The sequence below is a fragment of the Melospiza melodia genome, unplaced genomic scaffold, assembly GCF_035770615.1.
Source record: "Melospiza melodia melodia isolate bMelMel2 unplaced genomic scaffold, bMelMel2.pri scaffold_271, whole genome shotgun sequence".
Taxonomy (NCBI): domain Eukaryota; kingdom Metazoa; phylum Chordata; class Aves; order Passeriformes; family Passerellidae; genus Melospiza; species Melospiza melodia.
Window position 1 is genome coordinate 3,334 of NW_026948593.1, and position 22,149 is coordinate 25,482.

A 22,149-nucleotide genomic window follows, 5' to 3' on the forward strand; every position below is an offset into this window, starting at 1 on the left:
ATGTCCCCAATGTCCCCAACACTGTCCCCAACGCTTGTCCCCACTGTCCCCAGTGATTACATCATCAAGGAGAAGACGGTGCTGCTGCAGAAGAAGGACAGCGAGGGCTTCGGCTTCGTGCTCAGGGGGGCCAAAGGTGAGCTGGGGACACCTGGGGACATTGGGGACACCTGGGGACATTGGGGACACACCTGGGGACACACCTGGGGACACCTGGGGACATTGGGGACACCTGGGGACATTGGGGACACACCTGGGGACACACCTGGGGACACCTGGGGACATTGGGGACAGACACAGACACACCTGGGGACACACCTGGGGACACCTGGGGACATTGGGGACACACCTGGGGACACACCTGGGGACATTGGGGACAGCGAGGGCTTCGGCTTCGTGCTCAGGGGGGCCAAAGGTGAGCTGGGGACACCTGGGGACATTGGGACACCTGGGGACATTGGGGACACACCTGGGGACACCTGGGGACATTGGGGACACCTGGGACATTGGGGACACACCTGGGGACATTGGGGACACCTGGGGACACCTGGGGACACCTGGGGACACACCTGGGGACACACCTGGGGACACCTGGGACATTGGGGACATTGGGGACACACCTGGGACACACCTGGGGACAGACACAGACACAGCGTGGGACATTGGGGACGCACCTGGGGAAAAGGGGGACAGACACAGACACACCTGGGGACATTTGGGACACCTGGAGACACCCACAGACACACGTGGGGACACCTGGGGACACACCTGGGGACACACCTGGGGACATTGGGGACATTGGGGACAGACACAGACACACCTGGGGACACCCAGGGACATTGGGGACACACCTGGGGGCACACCTGGGGACACTGGGGACACCTGGGGGCACACCTGGGGACATTGGGGACAGACACAGACACACCTGGGGACACCTGGGGACACCTGGGGACATTGGGGACACACCTGGGGACAGACCTGGGGACTTTGGGGACATTGGGGACACACCTGGGGACATTTGGGACACCTGGAGACACCCACAGACACACGTGGGGACACCTTGGGGACATTGGGGACACACCTGGGGACATTGGGGACAGACACAGACACACCTGGGGACACCTGGGGACACACCTGGGGACACACCTGGGGACACACCTGGGGACACACCTGGGGACATTGGGGACAGACACAGACACTCCCTGGGGACACCTGGGGACACACCTGGGGACACACCTGGGGACAGACACAGACACAGCGTGGGACATTGGGGACGCACCTGGGAAAAGGGGGACAGACACAGACACACCTGGGGACATTTGGGACACCTGGAGACACCCACAGACACACGTGGGGACACCTGGGACACACCTGGGGACACACCTGGGGACATTGGGGACATTGGGGACAGACACAGACACACCTGGGGACACCCGGGGACATTGGGGACAGACACAGACACACCTGGGGACATTGGGGACACCTTGGGGACATCGGGGACATTGGGGACACCTGGAGACACCCACAGACACACCTGGGGACAACCTGGGGACACCTGGGGGACATTGGGGACATTGGGGGACATTGGGGACATTGGGGACATTGGGGGAGGGTCCCTGGGTGGCCCCAGCTGCTCCTCGGGCTGGGGGTGCTGGGAGAATTTTGGGGGATTTGGAGAAATTTTGGGAGGATTTTGGAATTTTGGGGGAATTTTGAGGATTTTGGGATTTTGGGGAAATTTTGGGGAGGATTTTGGGGAGGATTTTGGGATTTTCTGGAAATTTTGAGGAGGATTTTGGGATTTTGGGGAAGTTTTGGGGAAATTTTGAGGATTTTGGGGAAATTTTGAGGATTTTGGGATTTTGGGGAAATTTTGGGGAGGATTTTGGGATTTTTGGGGGAAATTTTGAGGATTTTGGGAGGATTTTGGGATTTTGGGGGAAATTTTGAGGAGGATTTTGGGGAGGATTTTGGAATTTTGGGGAAAATTTTGAGGAGGATTTTGGGGAGGATTTTGGGATTTTGGGGAAATTTTGAGGAGGATTTTGGGGAGGATTTTGGAATTTTGGGGAAATTTTGGGGAGGATTTTGGGGATTTTGGGGAAATTTTGGGGAATTTTGAGGAGGATTTTGGGGATGATTTTGGGGTTTTGGGGGAAATTTGGAGGATTTTGGGAGGATTTTGGGATTTTGGGAATTTTCGGAGAGGATTTTGGGATTTTTGGGGAAATTTTGAGGAGGGTTTTGGGATTTTGGGGAAATTTTGGGGAGGGTTTTGGGGAGGATTTTGGGATTTTTGGGGAAATTTTGAGGATTTTGGGGAGGAGTTCACCCCCACCCCAATTTCTGGGTGGCTTTGGCTCCATTTCAACGGGATTTTTGGGGGATTTTTGGGATTTTCGTGGGAATTTTAATGGGAATTTTTACAAAATTGGGATTTTCGGGATTTGAGGGATTTTTGGGTTGAATTTGTGCATTTTTGGGGTCCGTCCCCCCACAGTGCAGACCCCCATCGAGGAGTTCACCCCCAGCCCCAATTCTGGGTGGCTTTGGGTCCATTTCCAATGGGATTTTTGGGGGATTTTTGCGGATTTTTGGGGATTTTCGTGGGAATTTTAATGGAATTTTTAGAAATTTGGGATTTTCGATATTTTGGGGTATTTTGGGTTGAATTTGTGCATTTTTGGGGTCCGTCCCCCCACAGCGCAGACCCCCATCAAGGAGTTCACCCCCAGCCCCAATTCTGGGTGGCTTTGGGTCCATTCCAAACGGGATTTTGGGGGGATTTTTGGGGGATTTTCGTGGGGATTTTAATGGGAATTTTTAGAAATTGGGATTTTTGGGATTTGAGGGATTTTTGGGTTGAATTTGTGCATTTTTGGGGTCCGTCCCCCCCCAGCGCAGACCCCCATCAAGGAGTTCACCCCCAGCCCCAATTCTGGGTGGCTTTGGCTCCATTTCAAACGGGATTTTTGGGGATTTTAATGGGATTTTTTAGAAATTTGGGATTTTCGATATTTTGGGGTATTTTGGGTTGAATTTGTGCATTTTTGGGGTCCGTCCCCCACAGCGCAGACCCCCATCGGGGAGTTCACCCCCAGCCCAAATTCTGGGTGGCTTTGGGTCCATTTCCAACGGGATTTTTGGGGGATTTTTGGGATTTTTGGGGATTTTCATGGGGATTTTTGGATTTTCGATATTTTGGGGATTTTTGGGTTGAATTTGTGCATTTTTGGGGTCCGTCCCCCACAGCGCAGACCCCATCGAGGAGTTCACCCCCACCCCAATTCTGGGTGGCTTTGGCTCCATTTCAAACGGGATTTTTGGGGGAGTTTGGGGGATTTTTGGGGATTTTCATGGGAATTTTTAGATTTTCGATATTTTGGGGATTTTTGGGTTGAATTTGTGCATTTTTGGGGTCCGACCCCCCTCCCCCCACAGCGCAGACCCCATCGAGGAGTTCACCCCCAGCCCAATTCTGGTGGCTTTGGGTCCATTTCCAACGGGATTTTTGGGGGATTTTTGGGGGATTTTTTGGGATTTTTGTGGAAATTTTTAGATTTTCTATATTTTAGTTTATTTTGAGTTGAATTTGTGCATTTTTGGGGTCCGACCCCCGTCCCCCCCACAGCGCAGACCCCATCGAGGAGTTCACCCCCAGCCCAATTCTGGGTGGCTTTGGCTCCATTTCAAACGGGATTTTTGGGGGATTTTTGGGGATTTTTGGGGATTTTCGTGGGGATTTTTAGATTTTCGATATTTTGGGGTATTTTTGGGTTGAATTTGTGCATTTTTGGGTCTGTCCCCCCACAGCGCAGACCCCCATCGGGGAGTTCACCCCCACCCCAATTCTGGGTGGCTTTGGGTCCATTTCCAACGGATTTTTGGGGAGTTTGGGGATTTTTGGGGATTTTCGTGGGAATTTTAATGGAATTTTTACAAAATTGGGATTTTTGGATTTGAGGGATTTTTGGGTTGAATTTGTGCATTTTTGGGGTCCGTCCCCCCACAGCGCAGACCCCCATCGAGGAGTTCACCCCCACGCCGGCCTTCCCGGCCCTGCAGTACCTGGAGTCGGTGGACGAAGGGGCGTGGCCTGGAGGGCGGGGCTGCGCATGGGCGACTTCCTGATCGAGGTGAGGCCACGCCCACGGCGGGCACAGCCGGGCACACCTGGGGGGCACACCTGGGGGCACACCTGGGAACACACCTGGGGACACCCGTGAACACACCTCGGCACACCTGGGCACACCTGGGCACACCTGGACACACCTGGACACACCTGGGCACACCTGGGCACACCTGGGACACCCGTGAACACACCTCGGCACACCTGAGCACACCTGGGCACACCTGGGACACATCCAGGCACACCTGGGCACACCTGGGCACAGCTGGCACACACCTGGGCACACCTGGGCACACGTGGGCACACCTAGGCATAGTCGTGAACACACCTGGGCACACCTGGGCACACCTGGGCATAGTCATGAGCACACCTGGGCATAGGCGTGGGCACACCTGGGACACACCTGGGCACACCTGGGACACATCCAGACACACCTGGGCACACCTGGGCACAGCCGGGCACACTTGGGCATAGTCGTGAACATACCTGGGACACACCTGAACACACCCGGGGCACACCTGGGCACACCTGGGCATAGTCGTGAACACACCTGGGGCACACCTGGGCACACCCAGGACACACCTGGGCACACCTGGGCACACCTGAACACACCTGAGTGCACCTGGGCACACCTGGGCACACCTGGGGACACCTGGGACACACCTGGGAACACATGGGGCACACCTGGGCACACCCGTGAACACACCTCGGCACACCTGGGCACACCTGGGCCCACGTGGGCACACCTGGGCATAGTCGTGAACACACCTGGGCACACCTGGGGACACCTGGAGAACACCTGAACACACCTGGGCACACCTGGCACACCTGAACACACCTGAGTGCACCTGGGCACACCTGGGCATAGTCATGAACACACCTGGGCACACCCGGGACACACCTGGGCACACCTGAGTGCACCTGGGCACACCTGGGCACACGTGGGGACACCTGGGACACACCTGGGAACACCTGAGAACACATGGGGCACACCCGTGAACACACCTGGGCACACCTGGGCACACCTGGGCACACGTGGGCATACCTGGGCATAGTCGTGAACACACCTGGGCACACCTGGGCACACCTGGGCACACCTGGGGATACCCATGAACACACCTGGGCACACCTGGGCACACCTGGGGATACCCATGAACAGACCTGGGCACACCTGGGCATAGGCTGTGAACACACCTGAACACAGCTGGGCACACCTGGGACACACCCGGGGCACACCTGAACACACCTGGGCACACGTGGGCATAGTCATGAACACACCTGGGCACACCTGGGGATACCCATGAACACACCTGAACACACCTGGGACACACCCGGGCACACCTGTGAACACACCTGAACACACTGGGCACACCTGGGCATAGTCATGAACACACCTGGGACACACGTGTCACACAGGTGAACGGTCAGAACGTGGTCAAGGTGGGGCACCGGCAGGTGGTGAACATGGGGCTGTGTCACACCCGGGTGATGTCACACACCTGTCACACACACGTGTTTGATGTCACACACACCTGTATGATGTCACACACCTGTCACACACACCTGTATGATGTCACACCCCTGTCACACCCCTGTCACACCCCTGTGACACACCTGTCGTGCAGGTGAACGGTCAGAAGGTGGTGAAGGTGGGGCACCGGCAGGTGGTGAACATGGGCTGTGTCACACCCGGGTGATGTCACACACCTGTCACACACACCTGTATGATGTCACACACACCTGTATGATGTCACACACACCCGGGTGATGTCACACACACCTGTATGATGTCACACACACCTGTGTGGTGTTTACCTGTGCAGTGTGAACGGTCAGAACGTGGTGAAGGTGGGGCACCGGCAGGTGGTGAACATGGGGCTGTGTCACACACACCTGTATGATGTCACACACACCTGTATGATGTCACACACCTGTATAATGTCACACCCCTGTCACACACCTGTCACACACACCTGTATGATGTCACACACACCCTGTATGATGTCACACACACCTGTATGACGGTTACCTGTCGCACAGGTGAACGGTCAGAACGTGGTGAAGGTGGGGCACCGGCAGGTGGTGAACATGATCCGCCAGGGCGGGAACAGCCTGGTGCTCAAGGTGGTGATGGTGACGCGGCACCCGGAGCCCCCCGAGGGACCCCGGCGCAGAGGTGAGACCGGGGGGCGGGGCCAGGTGCACCTGGGGGGGGCTCAGGTCAGTGGGGAGGGGTCTCACGTACATGGGAGGGGTCTCGGGTACATGGGAGGGGTCTCAGGTAATTGGGGAGGGGTCTCAGGTAATTGGGGAGGGGTCTCAGGTGAGTGAGGAGGGGTCTCAGGTACATGGGGAGGGGTCTCAGGTAAATGGGGAGGGGTCTCAGGTAATTGGGGAGGGGTCTCAGGTACATGGGAGGGGTCTCAGGTAATTGGGGAGGGGTCTCAGGTGAGTGGGGAGGGGTCTCAGGTGAATGGGGAGGGGTATCAGGTAATTGGGGAGGGGTCTCAGGTGAATGGGGAGGGGTATCAGGTGAGTGGGGAGGGGTCTCAGTAATTGGGGAGGGGTCTCAGGTGAGTGGGGAGGGGCCTTAGACACCTGAAATGGATCTCGGGTAATTGGGGAGGGGTCTCAGGTAATTGGGGAGGGGTCTCAGGTGAGTGGGAGCAGGTCCTGGACACCTGTAGGGAGTCTCAGGTACATGGGAGGGGTCTCAGGTAGTTGGGGAGGGGTCTCAGACACCTGAAATGGATCCCAGGTAATTGTGGAGGGGTCTCAGGTGATTGGGGAAGGTCTCAGACACCTGAGGAGGGGTCTCAGGTGAATGGGGAGGGGTCTCAGGTGAGTGGAGCAGGTCCTGGACACCTGTAGGGAGTCTCAGGTACATGGGAGGGGTCTCAGGTAATTGGGGAGGGGTCTCAGGTACATGGGAGGGGTCTCAGACACCTGAGGAGGGGTCTCAGGTAATTGGGGAGGGGTCTCAGGTACATGGGAGGGGTCTCAGACACCTGAGGAGGGGTCTCAGGTAATTGGGGAGGGGTCTCAGGTGAGTGGGGAGGGGTCTCACGTACATGGGAGGGGTCTCAGGTAATTGGGGAGGGGTCCTCAGGTGAGTGAGGGAGGGGTCTCAGGTAATTGGGGAGGGGTCTCAGGTACATGGGAGGGGTCTCAGGTGAGTGAGGAGGGGTCTCAGGTAATTGGGGAGGGGTCTCAGGTACATGGGAGGGGTCTCAGGTAATTGGGGAGGGGTCTCAGGTAATTGGGGAGGGGTCTCAGGTACATGGGAGGGGTCTCAGGTAATTGGGGAGGGGTCTCAGGTAATTGGGGAGGGGTCTCAGTAATTGGGGAGGGTCTCAGGTGAGTGGGGAGGGGTCTCACGTACATGGGAGGGGTCTCAGGTAATTGGGGAGGGGTCTCAGGTAATTGGGGAGGGGTCTCAGGTACATGGGGAGGGGTCTTGAGCACCTGGAGGGAGTCTCAGGTAAATGGGGGAGGGTGTGGGCGTGGCCTCGGTGGGTGTGGGCGTGGCCTGTAAGTGGGTGGGCGTGGTCATTGTGGGCGGGCGTGGTCTGTAAGTGGATGGGCGTGGTCAGTGTGTGTGGTGGGCGTGGCCTGTAAATGAGTGGGCGTGGTCAGTGTGTGTGGGTGGGCGTGGTCTGTAAGTGTGTGGGCGTGGTCCGTGTGTGTGGGTGGGCGTGGCCTGTGTGAGGGTGGGCGGAGCCTGCCTTTAAGTGGCCAAGCTCTGGGTGGGTGAGTGGGTGGGGTCTGTAGATGGTGGGCGTGGTCTCTGTGTGTGTGGGCGTGGCCTGTGCGTGACGCCCCGCCCCCAGCCGCGCCCCCCCAGCCGCGCCGGCTCCCGGCCCCGCCCATCTCGCTGCGCTCCAAATCGATGACGTCAGAGCTGGAGGAGATGGGTGAGGGGCGGGGGGAAATTGGGGAGGGGTCCGGGGGGGATTTGGGGGGAATTTTGGGGGGTTTCGGGGGGATTTCGGGGGGAAATTGGGGAGGAATTGAGGGGGATTAGGGCGGATTTTGGGGAGGGGGCTGTGGGGTGGTTGGGGGGGTTTTGAGGGGGTTTTGGGGGGTCCTGAGAATTTTTGGGGGGGATTTTTTGGGGGATTTCGGAGTCTTGGGGAATTCAAGGAATTTGGGGAGGGGTCTTGGGGTGATTTTGGGGGGTTTTGGGGGGTCCTGGGGGGGAATTTTGGGGAATTTTTTGGGGGGGAATTTTTGGCGATTGTGGAAATTTGGGGGGGGGGAATTTGGGGGGAGATTTGGGGGGTCTTGGGGGGATTTTGGGGGGTCCCGAGAATATTTTGGGGGGATTTTTTGGGGATTTCGGAGTCTTGGGGGAATTCGGGGAATTTGGGGAGGGGTCTTGGGGGGCTTTTGGGGGATTTTGGGGAATTTTTTGGGGGGAATTTGGGGGGAAATTTGGGGAATTTGGGGAGGGGTCTCGGGGCGATTTGGGGGATTTTGGGGGGATTTTGGGGGGGAATTTGGGGAATTTGGGGAGGGGTCTTGGGGGTGATTTTGGGGGGAATTTTGGGGGGAATTTTGGGGAATTTTTTTGGGGGGAATTTTTGGAGATTGTGGAAATTTGGGGGGGGGGAAATTGGGGGGAGATTTGGGGGGGTCTTGGGGAGATTTGGGATGGGGGGGGGGAAGAATTTTCCTGACCTTTGACCTTTGACCTTTGACCTTTGACCTCCGGCCCCGCAGTGGAGAAGGGTGAGTGGGGGAGGGGTCTTGGGACCCCCCCCGGGATTTTGGGACCCCCCCAAAAATCCTTTGGACCCCCAAAATTCCCTCAAAATTCCCCAAAATTTCCCCAAAATTCCCAAATTTCCCCCAGATTTTCCCCAAATCACCTGAAATTTTCCCTAAAATTCCTCAGATTTCCCCAAAATCCTCCAAATTTCCCCCAAATTCCCCCCAAAATTCCCCAAATTTCGCACAGAATCCCCACATTTTTTCCCGAATATCCCCGAAATGTTTCCAAAATTTTTTCAGTTTTCCCCCAAACCCGCAAAATTCCCCAAATATTCCCCAAAATTTCCCAATTTTCTCTCCCAAATCCCCCATCCCCCAAATTTTCCCCAAATCCCCTCCAAATTTCCAAAATTCCCCCAAAATTCCCCTAAAATCTTCCAGATTTTTCTCCAAATTCCCCAAAATTTCCCAAAATCCCCAGATTTTTCTTCAAAATTTTTCCACAAATCCCCAAATTTCTCCCAAATTTCCCCCAAATTCCAAATTTTTCCTCCCCCAAAACTCCCCAATTTTTTCCCCAAATTTCCCATTTTTCTCCAAAATCCCTCCAAATTTCCCCTAAATCCCCCAAAATCCCTAAATTTTTCCAAATTTCCCAATTTTTTCCCTAAATCCCCTAAAATTTTTCCCAAATTTCCCAGTTTTTCCCGAAATTTCCCAATTTTTTCCCCCAAATCCTCCAAAATTCCCAAATTTTTCCCCAAATCCCCTCCAAATTTCTCAATTTTCCCCCGAATTTCCCCCAAATTCGCCCCAAATTCTCCAAATTTCCCCAAATTATTTCCAAAATTTTCCTCAAAATCTCCAAATGTTTCCCAATTTTTCCCCAAATTTCCCCGTTTCTTCACAAAATTTCCCCCAAATTTTTCCCCCAAATCCCCAAATTTCCCAATTGTTTTTTCCCAAATCCTCTAAAATTTTTCCCAAATTTCCCAAAATCCCCAAAATTTCCCCAAATTTCCCCCAAATTTCTGCCCCTGACCCCTCTCGTGTCTCCCCAGTCTCCCCCTGAAGAAGCGCAGCGGTGAGTGCCCCTTGCACACCCATTGCACACTCATTGCACACCCCTTGCACACTCATTGCACACTCATGGAGCCTTCTGGAGCCTTGCACGCCCTTGCAAGGATTTGCACACTCATTGCACACTCATTGCACACTCATTGCACACCCATGGAGCCTTGCACACTCACGCACACCTGCGCAAGGATTTGCACACACCCGTTGCACACTCGTGGAGCCTTCTGGAGCCTTGCACGCGCATCAGAAACGTTGTAAAGGCCTCACACACGCATCGCACACCCTTTGCACGCTCCTTGCACGCTCATCCCAACGCCCACCCGCAGACTTGCACACTCATTGCGAACCACGTAAAGGGGTTTGAACGCCCCTGGCACACTTATTGCACACTCATTGGACACTCATTGCACACTCATGGAACCTTCCGGAGCCTTGCACGCTCATCAAAATTCCCGTGCGAGGATTTGCACACTCCTTGCACACTCACCCAACCCCTCTCCGTGCAAAGGATTTGCACACTCATCATTCCCCTTCTGGAGGCCTTGCACACTCATTGCACGCTCATGGGTGCCCCCCAAGACCCCCCCCTCAAATCCCTTTGGGACACCCCTGAAAACCACCCAGGACCCCCCAAAAATCCCCCCCGGGACCCCCCCCCAAATCCCACTGGGACCCCCCAAAACCCCCCCAAATCCCCCCAAGACCCCCCCCAGGACCCCCTCAAGACCCCTCCCCAATTTCCCTCCTCCCCCCCCCCCCCCCCAGATTTCGACCCCTCCTCAAGCACGGAGAAGAAGAGGACGGTCTATCAGATGGCGCTCAGTGAGTGGGGAGGGGGCCCGGGGGGATTTGGGGGGGTCCCGGGGGGATTTTGGGGGGTCCTGGGGGAATTTTGGGAGTTCTGGGGGTGTTTTAAGGCGATTTGGGGGGTCCCGGGGGGATTTGGGGGGGTCCCGGGGGGGATTTTGGGGGTCCCGGGGGGGATTTGGGGGGGGGTCCCAAAGGGATTTTGGGGGTTTAGGGTCCGATTTGAGGGGATTTGGGGGGTCCTGGGGGGGATTTGGGGGGGGGTCCTGGGGGGTTTTTGGGGGGGTCGGCGGGGATTTGGGGGTCCTGGAGGGATTTTGGGGGCTCCCGGGGGGATTTGGGGGGGTCCCGGGGGGGATTTTGGGGGGGGTCTTGGGGGAATTTTGGGGAGTTCTGGGGGTGTTTTAAGGCGATTTGGGGGGTCCCGGGGGAGATTTGGGGGGTCCTGGGGGAATTTTGGGGGGTCCTGGGGGCTTTTGGGGGGTCCTGGGGGAATTTTGGGGAGGTTTTGGGGGGTCCCGATGGGATTTGGGGAGTTTTTGGGGGGTCCTGGTGGAATTTGGGGGGTCCCGGGGGGATTTTGGGGGGTCCCGGGGGGGATTTGGGGGGTCCCGGGGGATTTTGGGGGGTCCCGGGGGGGATTTTGGGGGGGGTCTTGGGGGGAATTTTGGGGAGTTTTGGGGGTGTTTTAAGGCGATTTGGGGGGGTCCCGGGGGAGATTTGGGGGGTCCTGGGGGCTTTTGGGGGGTCCTGGGGGAATTTTGGGGAGGTTTTGGGGGGTCCGATGGGATTTGGGAGGTTTTGGGGGGTCCTGGTGGAATTTGGGGGGTCTCTGGGGGGATTTGGGGGTCCCGGGGGAATTTTGGGGGGTCCCGGGGGAATTTTGGGGGGTCCTGGGAGTGTTTAAAGGGGATTTTTGGGGGATTTGGGGCCAAGACCCCTCCCCAAATTCCCTTTTCACCTCCAGACAAGGTGTAGAGATTTTGGGGGCATTTTGGGGCGATTTTGGGAGATTTGGGACCGAGACCCCTCCCCAAATTCCCCATTTCCCCCCCAGACAAAGTGGACGAGATTTTGGGGGATTTTGGGGTGAATTTAAGGGGATTTTTGGGTGAATTTGGGGGATTTTGGGGGGGATTTGGGGCCAAGACCCCTCCCCAAATTTCCCTTTCCCCCCCCAGACAAACTGGACGAGATTTTGGGGAATTTAAGGGGGATTTTGGGGAATTTTGGGGGGGATTTTGGGAGGATTTGGGGCCAAGACCCCTCCCCAAATTCCCTCTTTCCCCCCCAGACAAACTGGATGAGATTTTGGGGAAATTTCAGTGCATTTTGGGGGATTTTGGGGAGATTTTGGGAATTTTGGGACCGAGACCCCTCCCCAAATTCCCCTTTCCCCCCCAGACAAACTGGACGAGATTTTGGGGGAATTTCGGGGGGATTTTGGGGGGATTTTGGGGTGAATTTAAGGGGATTTTGGGGGGATTTTAGGGCAGATTTTGGGGGGATTTTGGGGCAGTTTTTGGGGGATTTGGGCCAAGACCCCTCCCCAAATACCCCTTTCCCCCCCAGACAAACTGGACGAGATTTTGGGGGAATTTCAGTGCATTTTGGGGGGATTTTTGGGCGGATTTTGGGGTGAATTTAAGGGGTTTTTGGGGTGAATTTAAGGGGGTTTTGGGGGATTTTTGGGGGGATTTTGGGACCGAGACCCCTCCCCAAATTCCCCTTTCCCCCCAGACAAACTGGACGAGATTTTGGCGGCGGCCCAGCAGAGCATCAGCGCTGGGGAGGGCCGGGGGCGCCCCTGGACCCCCCCTGGGCAAGGGGGGGCGCCCCAAAGGCTTCTTCGGCACCGAGGTGGGCGCGGGCAAAAATTGGGGGAAATTCGGGGAAATTTGGGCAAAAATTGGGGGAAATTCAGGTGAAAATTTGGGCAAAATCTGAGGAAAAATCGGGTGAAAATTGGGCAAAGTTTGGGTGAAAATCGGCGGAATTTGGGGGAATTCAGGTGGAATTTTGTGAAAATTTGGGTGGAGTTTGGGGAAAATTGGGTGAAAATTGGGGAAATTCGTGTGACGTTTTGATGAAAATTCGGGGAAGTTTGGGCGGAATTTGGGCGATATTTGGGTGAAATTCAGGTGAAATTCAGGCGAAATTCAGGCGATATTTGGGTGAAATTCAGGCAAAATTCAGGCGAAATGCGGATGAAATTCAGGCGATATTTTGGGTGAAATTCGGGCGATATTTGGGTGAAATTTGGATGAATTTGGGTGGAATTTGGGTGAAATTCAGGTGAAATTCGGCGATACTTGGGTGAAATTCGGGCGATATTTTGGGTGAAATTCAGGCGATATTTTGGGTGAAATTTGGATGAATTTGGGTGAAATTCGGGTGAAATTCAGGCAAAATTCAGGCGATATTTGGGTGAAATTGAGGTGATATTTGGGTGAAATTCAGGCGATATTTGGGTGAAATTCAGGTAAAATTCTGGCAATATTTGGATGAAATTTGAGCGAAATTCAGGTGATATTTGGCTGAAATTCAGGCAATATTTGGGTGAAATTGAGTGAAATTCAGGTGATATTTGGGTGAAATTGAGGTGAAATTCAGGTGAAATTCTGGCAATATTTGGATGAAATTTGAGCGAAATTCAGGTGATATTTGGGTGAAATTGAGGTGAAATTCAGGTGAAATTCTGGCAATATTTGGATGAAATTTGAGCGAAATTCAGGTGATATTTGGTGAAATTCAGGTGAAATTCAGGCAAACATTTTGGCTGAAATTCAGGCAATATTGGGGTGAAATTCAGGCGAAATTACGGCGATATTTGGGTGAAATACGGGTGAATTGGGTGAAATACGGGTGAAATTCAGGCGCTATTTGGGTGAAATTCAGGCGATATTCAGGTGAAATTCAGGTGAAATTCTGGCAATGTTTGTATGAAATTTGAGCGAAATTCAGGCAATATTTGGTGAAATTCCGGCGATATTTGGGTGAAATTCAGGCGATATTTGTGTGAAATTCCAGCGATATTTGGCTGAAATTCCGGCGATATTTGGCTGACATCGGGGTGAAATTGAGGCGATATTGGCTGAAATTCCGGCGATATTGGGTGAAATTCCGGTGATATTTGTGTGAAATTCAGGCGATATTTGGGTGAAATTCAGGCAATATTTGGGTGAAATTGAGGTGATATTTGGGTGAAATTCTGTGATATTTGGCTGAAATTCAGGCGATATTTGTGTGAAATTGAGGCGATATTTGTGTGAAATTGAGGCGATATTTGGGTGAAATTCAGGCGATATTTGGGCGAAATTCAGGTGAAATTCCGGCGATATTTGGTGAAATTCCGGCGATATTTGGGTGAAATTCAGGCAGTATTTGTGTGAAATTGAGGTGATATTTGTGTGAAATTCAGGTGAAATTGAGGTGACATTTGGCTGAAATTCAGGCGATATTTGGGTGAAATTCGGGCGATATTTGGGTGAAATTCAGATGAAATTCGGGTGAAATTCAGGTGATATTTGTGTGAAATTCAGGTGAAATTCAGGCAATATTTGGGTGAAATGGAGGCGATATTTGGGTGAAATTCAGGTGAAATTGAGGCAATATTTGCTGAACTTGAGGTGAAATTGAGGTGACATTTCGCTGAAATTCTGGCGATATTTGGATGAAATTCTGGCAGTATTTGTGTGAAATTGAGGTGAAATTGTGGCGATATTTGGGTGAAATTGAGGTGATGTTTGTGTGAAATTCAGGCGATATTTGGGTGAAATTCAGGCGATGTTTGTGTGAAATTGAGGTGAAATTGAGGTGATATTTGGGTGAAAAGGAGTGAAATTGAGGTGAAATTGAGGTGATATTTGGGTGAAATTGAGGTGAAATTCAGGCAATATTTGGGTGAAATTCGGGTGAAATTCAGGCAATATTTTGGCTGAAATTCCAATGATATTTGGGTGAAATTCAGGCGATGTTTGTGTGAAATTGAGGTGAAATTGAGGTGATATTTGGGTGAAATTCCGGCGATATTTGGGTGAAATGGAGGTGAAATGGAGGTGATATTTGTGTGAAATCGAGGTGAAATTCAGGCGATATTTGGGTGAAATTGGGTGAAATTCAGGCGATATTTGGGTGAAATTGAGGCGACATTTGGGTGAAATTGAGATGATATTTGGCTGAAATTTGTGTGAAATTGAGGTGACATTTGGGTGAAGTTGAGGTGACATTTGGCTGAAATTCAGGCGATATTTGGGTGAAATTCTGGCAGTATTTGTGTGAAATGGAGGTGAAATTCAGGCGATATTTGGGTGAAATTCAGGCGATATTTGGGTGAAATTGAGGCGATATTTGGGTGCAATTCCGGCGATATTTGGGTGAAATTCCGGCGATATTTGGGTGAAATTGAGGTGATATTTGGGTGAAATTGAGGTGAAATTGAGGTGATATTTGGGTGAATTCAGGCGATATTTGGGTGAAATTGAGGCGATATTTGGGTGAAATTCAGGCAATATTTGGGTGAAATTCTGGCAGTATTTGTGTGAAATTGAGGTGAAATTCAGGCGATATTTGGGTGAAATTGAGGCGATATTTGGGTTGCAATTCCGGCCATATTTGGGTGAAATTCCAGCCATATTTGGGTGAAATCGGGGTGAAATTCAGGTGAAATTCAGGCGATATTTGGCTGCAATTCAGGCGATATTTGGTGAAATTCAGGCGATATTTGGGTGAAATTCAGGCGATATTTGGGTGAAATTGAGGCGATATTTGGGTGCAATTCCGGCGATATTTGGGTGAAATTCCGGCCATATTTGGGTGAAATTCCGGCCATATTTGGGTGAAATCGGGGTGAAATTCAGGTGAAATTCAGGCGATATTTGTGTGCAATTCCAGCGATATTTGGGTGAAATTCAGGCGATATTTGGGTGAAATTCCGGCGATATTTGGGTGAAATTCAGGCGATATTTGGGTGAAATTCCGGCGATATTTGGGTGAAATTCCGGCCGTATTTGGGTGAAATCGGGGTGAAATTCAGGCGATATTTGGGTGCAATTCTGGCGATATTTGGGTGAAATTCCGGCCATATTTGGGTGAAATCGGGGTGAAATTCAGGTGAAATTCCGGCGATATTTGGGTGCAATTCCGGCGATATTTGGGTGAAATTCGGCGATATTGGGGTGAAATTCAGGCGATACTTGAGTGCAATTCAGGCGATATTTGGGTGCAATTCCGGCGATATTTGGGTGAAATTCCGGCCATATTTGGGTGAAATCGGGGTGAAATTCAGGTGAAATTCAGGCGATATTTGTGTGCAATTCCAGCGATATTTGGGTGAAATTCAGGCGATATTTGGGTGAAATTCCGGCGATATTTGGGTGAAATTCAGGCGATATTTGGGTGAAATTCCGGCGATATTTGGGTGAAATTCAGGCGATATTTGGGTGAAATCGGGGTGAAATTCAGGTGAAATTCAGGCGATATTTGGGTGCAATTCCGGTGATGTTTGGGTGAAATTCAGGCGATATTTGAGTGCAATTCAGGCGATATTTGGGTGCAATTCCGGCGATATTTGGGTGAAATTCCGGCCATATTTGGGTGAAATTGAGGTGAAATTCAGGTGAAATTCAGGCGATATTTGGGTGCAATTCCGGCGATATTTGGGTGAAATTCAGGCGATATTTGGGTGCAATTCCGGCGATATTTGGCTGCAATCGGTGAATTTTCACTTTTGATATTTGGCTGCAATCGGGGTGAATTTTCCCGTTTCCAGGCTCCGTTCGAGTCGCACCGGGTGGGGCCGGGCGGCTTCGAGCGCCCCTTCCTGCCCGCGGGCCCCCCCCACGGGCTGATGCTGCGCCAGAAATCCATCGGTGAGTGCGGCCCAAACGGGGATTTTGGGGGGGGATTTGGGGATTTTTGGTTATTTTGGGGTTTTTGGGGTTTTTGGGTTTTTTTTGGGGTTTTTTTGGGAGTTTTTTTGGGGGTTTTTTGGGCGTTTTTTTGTTGTTTTGGGTGGGAGATTTTTTGGTTTTGCTTTCCATTTTTTTCCTCCTCCCCCCAAGCTCACCCCCCCCCCACCCCAAACTCAAATTTTATGTTTATTTTCATAATGTATTGTGATGATTAATATTTACTAATTAATTTTAAATAATGAAATTTTAATTTAATAATGAATTTTTAATAAGAATTTTTAATTGTTAACAATTATTAATTAATGATTCAATGATGATTAAATAATTAATAATAATAGACAATTAATAATTTGCTGTAAATGAATACGTTTTATTAATTGAGTATTAACAATTAAGTAATAATTAGTTGTTAATAAATTTAAATTTTATTCATGAATTAGTAGTAGTTAATTGCTGATTAATAATGAGTTACTAATAGATATTGTTAATTAATAATTAATAAATACTTAATTATTAATTATTAGATAAATAATAATTTGCTATAAATGAACAAGTTTTATTGAGAATTATTAAGTAATAAATCGTTAATAAATTTATATTTTATTCATAAATTAGTAGTAGTTAATTAATTGTTTATGAATAATGAGTTACTAATAAATAAGCATTATTAATAATTAATAAAAAATAAATAATAAGTTATTAATAAATGTGATTAATTATTAACAATTATTAATTAATAATTCATTATTATTAACAGATAACTAATAGTTAATAACTAATCATTAGTTATTAATAAGTATGTTTTATTAATCATTTGTTAACGATTATTAATTAATTAATGATCATTACTAATTAATGACTGACGGTGCCTCCCCCTCCCCCCAGGTGCCCCCGAGGAGGAGAGGCCGTACCTGGTGCCCCCCCCATATGTTTAATAATTAATTATTTATTAACGATAATTAATTAATAATTCACTAATAATTAATGACTAACGATTCGTTCCATCTCCCCAGGTGCCCCCGAGGAGGAGAGGCCGTACCTGGCGGCCCCCCCGTATGTTTTATTAATTAATTAATTATTTATTAACGATTATTAATTAATTCCCGCAGGTGCCCCCCGAGGAGGAGAGGCCGTACCTGGTGCCCCCCCCATATGTTTTATTAATTAATTAATTATTTATTAACGATTATTAATTAATTCCCCCAGGTGCCCCCGAGGAGGAGAGGCCGTACCTGGCGCCCCCCCCCATATGTTTTATTAATTAATCATTTATTAACAGTTATTTTTAATTATTAATACACTAATAACTAATGATTAATGATTATTCCTGATCCCGCAGGTGCCCCCGAGGAAGAGAGGCCGTACCTGGCGCCCCCCCCCGCCATTTGTTTAATTAATCAATTAATTAATTATTTATTAACTATTATTAATTAATCCCCCGCAGGTGCCCCCGAGGAGGAGAGGCCGTACCTGGCGCCCCCCCCATATGTTTTATTAATAATGAATTATTAACGATTATTAATTAGTTAATAATTCATTAATAACTAATGATTTTCCCTGTCCCCGCAGGTGCCCCCGAGAAGGAGAGGCCGTACCTGGTGCCCCCCCATATGTTTAATTAATAATGAATTATTAACGATAATTAATTAATTAATTAATAATTCATTAATAACTAATGATTAATGATAATTCCCTGTCCCCGCAGGTGCCCCCGAGGAGGAGAGGCCGTACCTGGTGCCCTCCCCCATATGTTTTATTAATTAATCATTTATTAACAATTATTAATTAATTAATAATTCATTAATAACTAATGATTAATGATAATTCCTCCCTTTCCAGGTGCCCCCGAGGAGGAGAGGCCGTACCTGGCGCCCCCCCCATATGTTTTATTAATTAATTAACAATTAACGATTATTAATTAATTAATTAATAATTCACTAATAATTAATGACTAACGATCCGTTTCCGTTCCCCAGGTGCCCCCGAGGAGGAGAGGCCGTACCTGGCGCCCCCCCATATGTTTTATTAATTAATGAATTTTTTATTAACAATTATTAATTAATTAACAATTCATTAATAATTAATGACTAATGATTATTTCCCTCTCCCCAGGTGCCCCCGAGGAGGAGAGGCCGTACCTGGCGCCCCCCCTCATATGTTTTATTAATTAATGAATTATTTATTAACAATTATTAATTAATTAATGATTTATTAATAACTAATGATCATTTCCCTCTCCGCAGGTGCCCCCGAGGAGGACAGGCCGTACCTGGCGCCCTCCCCCATATGTTTTATTAATGAATCATTTATTAACAATTATTAATTAGTTAATAATTCATTAATTACTAATGATTAATGATAATTCCCTGTCCCCGCAGGTGCCCCCGAGGAGGAGAGGCCGTACCCGGCGCCCCCCCCATATGTTTTATTAATAATGATTATTAACGATAATTAATTAATTAATTAATAATTCATTAATAATTAATGACTAATGATTATTTCCCTCTCCCCAGGTGCCCCCGAGGAGGAGAGGCCGTACCTGGCGCCCCCCCCATATGTTTTATTAATAATGAATTATTAACGATAATTAATTAATTAATTAATAATTCATTAATAACTAATGATTAATGATAATTCCCTGTCTCCGCAGGTGCCCCCGAGGAGGAGAGGCCGTACCTGGCGCCGCCCCCATATGTTTTATTAATAATGAATGATTAACGATAATTAATTAATTAATTAATAATTCCTTAATAACTAATGATTAATGATTATTTCTGTTCCCGCAGGTGCCCCCGAGGAGGAGAGGCCGTACCTGGCGCCCCCCCCGGGCCGTTTCAGCCGCTCGCTCTCCGTTCCGGGCTCGGACGAGATCCCCCCTCCCCCCACCACGTCCCCCCCCGAGCCGCCCTACACCGCCCCTCCCCCGCCCAGCCCCCGCCACGCCCCCGGCCCCGCCCCCGCCGCGGGGGAGGGGCGCCCTGGCGCCTCTACAACCTGGGGGGGGGCGGGGCGCGGGGAGGGGGCGGGGTGGGGGTGGGGGTGGGGGGTGGGGGGCGGCCCCCCCAAGCCGCTGCGGCGCAAGGGGCCGCTGGTGAAGCAAACCAAAGTGGAGGGGGAGGGGCAGGGAGGGCAGGAGGGGGCGTGGCCGGGGGAGGGGCGTCGCTGGGCGGGGCCGGCGTGGCGGGCGGGGGAGGGGTGGACAAGAGCTCTATCGCGATACCCACGATCGTCGTCAAGGCGCCCCTCGACCTCGAGCTCGGGCCGCTCCAGCCGCGGCAGCAGCGTGGAGGCCGAGGGGGGGGGCGGCGCTTCGGGGGGCGGGGCTTCCGCGGCAGGGGGCGGGGCCTCGGTTACCCCCGACGGACCCTCCGGGGTGGGGGCTCCGCAGGGTGGGGGCGGGGAAAGGGCGGCCCCGCCCCCCGTGGCCACGCCCCCCTCGCCGGGCTTGGATTTCACCTCGCAGTTCGGGGCGGCGCTGGTGGGGGCGGGGCGGAGGGAGTGGGGGGCGGGGCGGCGCTCCGCGCTCTTCCTCAGCACCGAGGAGGATGAGGAGGGCGTGGGGGGGCGGGGCTTCGGCAGGGGGAGGGGGTTTGGGCCCGCCCCCCGCGCAGCCGCGGTTGCGTCACTCCAAAAGCATCGACGAGGGGATGTTCGCGGCCGGCGGGGGGCGGGGCCATGGCGGGAGGGGCGGAGCCTTTCCCCGCCCCCACCCGCGGGTACCGAGGGGGCGGGGCCAGGGGGGCGGGCGGGGGGGAGGGGGCAGCGCTTTCAGCAGCGTGGGGGGGAGGGGGCGGGCGGGGGGGAGGGGGCGGCTCCTCCCCCTCTGCACCCGGGGGCGGGGCCAGTCCATCCCAGTATGGGCCCGGTTCACCCCAGTTTGAGCCCGGTCCATCCCAGTATGGGCCCGGTTCACCCCAGTTTGAGCCCGGTTCACCCCAGTTTGTCCCCGGTCCACCCCAGTTTGTCCCCGGTCCATCCCGGTTTGTCCCCGGTCCATCCCGGTCTGGGCCCCGCGCGCTCCGCCCCTCCCCCCGCCGGCTCCTGCCGCGTCCTCCCCCCCTCCCCCGCCCGCCCCCTCCCCATTTCCCCTGGGGGGCCTCCACGGGGGGCTCCCCCCGCCCATGCACGCCCCGCCCCCCGCCGCCGGCCCCGCCCCCTCCCCGCTCCACCACCACGCCCACCACGCCCCCAACTTGGCGGGGGGGATGGGCGCCTCCATCTCCATGGGGGGCGGGGTCGGCGTGCGCTCCCTCCCCCTTTTGGGCGGGGTCTCCCCCTCCTCGCTGCACCTCTCGGGCCCCCCCACCTTGCCCAAGACGCCCCCTCCCCAAAAAGTGCCCGGGAGCCCCTCCCGCCGCCTGGAGCCCCTCTGGGGAGGGGGGCCCGAGGGCCGCGTGCGCTTCTCCGACGCCGCCGGCGGGGGGGGGCGGGGTCGCGGTGGTGGGCGTGCCTCGGCAGGGGGAGGGGGCTCCCCCCTGCTCTCCCTGCCCCCCCCCGCCCCCTCGGTGGACGCGGACGAGGAGCTGCTGCTGGCCGAGCCCCTCCCCCCGCCCCTCGAGTTCGCCAACAGCTTCGAGACCCCTCCCCCCCACGCGGGGGTCGCGGCCCCTCCCCCGCACCACCCCCACCACCCCCACCAGGACGGAGCCCCTCCCCCCGCCGCCCCTCCCCCCCCGTCCTCCATGGGGGGCGGGGCGGACTCGGCCACCTCCAGCCTGACCTCGTACGACAGCGAGGTGGCCACGCTGACGCAAGGGGGAGGGGGCGGGGCGGGGGGCGGGGCCACGCACGACCCCCGCCGAGGAGGAGGAGGAGGAGGAGGGGGCGGGGTTTCGGCAGTGGGCGGGGTCATTTTGGGGGGCGGGGCTGGCGGCGAGGCGGGCGCGGAGGCCGTGACGGACTCGGGCATCGAGGAGCCCGACAGCCGCAGCAGCAGCGACCACCCCCCCGAGCTGGGGGAGGGCTGGACGGGCCGGCGGGGGAGGGGCGGCGCGGGGGGCGGGGCCGGGCGGTGCTGAGGGGGGGCAGGGAGTGGGGAGGGGGCGGGGCGGGGGGAGGAGCCGGCGCTGCCCCTCCCCCCCCTGCCGGCGCTGGCGCTGCCCCTCCCCCCACAGCAGGGCGGCACCCCGCGGGGGGATGGGCGCGCCCGGCTGGAGCCGCGCGGGACTCGTGGAGGCGGGGTTCGCGGGCAGGATCAGGTGAGGGGCGGGGCTTATAGCTGTCCATCATCCATCCATCACAGTGGGGGGGGCGGGGCTTCCATCCATCCATCCATCCATCACAGCGGGGGAGGCGGGGTTCGCGGGCAGGATCAGGTGAGGGGCGGGGCTTATATCTGTCCATCATCCATCCATCCATCCATCCATCCATCCATCACAGCGGGGGGGGCGGGGTTCGCGGGCAGGAGCAGGTGAGGGGCGGGGCCGGGGGCGGGGCTTCCATCCATCCATCCATCCATCCATCCATCCATCCATCCATCCATCCATCCATCCGTCCATCCATCCATCATCC

At 53.2% G+C, this 22,149-nt stretch overlaps 1 protein-coding gene across 1 annotated transcript in view; it reads left to right on the forward strand.

Moving 5' to 3' along the window:
* The window catches only part of LOC134433830 (SH3 and multiple ankyrin repeat domains protein 1-like), a 26,251-nt gene continuing 4,102 nt past the window's right edge, over window positions 1-22,149 (forward strand). The window contains 15 exon segments of the mRNA XM_063182538.1: window positions 1-136; window positions 4,013-4,084; window positions 4,087-4,136; window positions 6,170-6,305; window positions 7,960-8,043; window positions 10,685-10,741; window positions 12,467-12,519; window positions 12,521-12,586; window positions 16,497-16,596; window positions 19,425-19,619; window positions 19,706-19,878; window positions 19,880-20,242; window positions 20,244-20,379; window positions 20,599-21,613; window positions 21,753-21,836. Of these exon segments, the coding sequence (XP_063038608.1) occupies window positions 1-136; window positions 4,013-4,084; window positions 4,087-4,136; window positions 6,170-6,305; window positions 7,960-8,043; window positions 10,685-10,741; window positions 12,467-12,519; window positions 12,521-12,586; window positions 16,497-16,596; window positions 19,425-19,619; window positions 19,706-19,878; window positions 19,880-20,242; window positions 20,244-20,379; window positions 20,599-21,613; window positions 21,753-21,836 (2,720 nt within the window).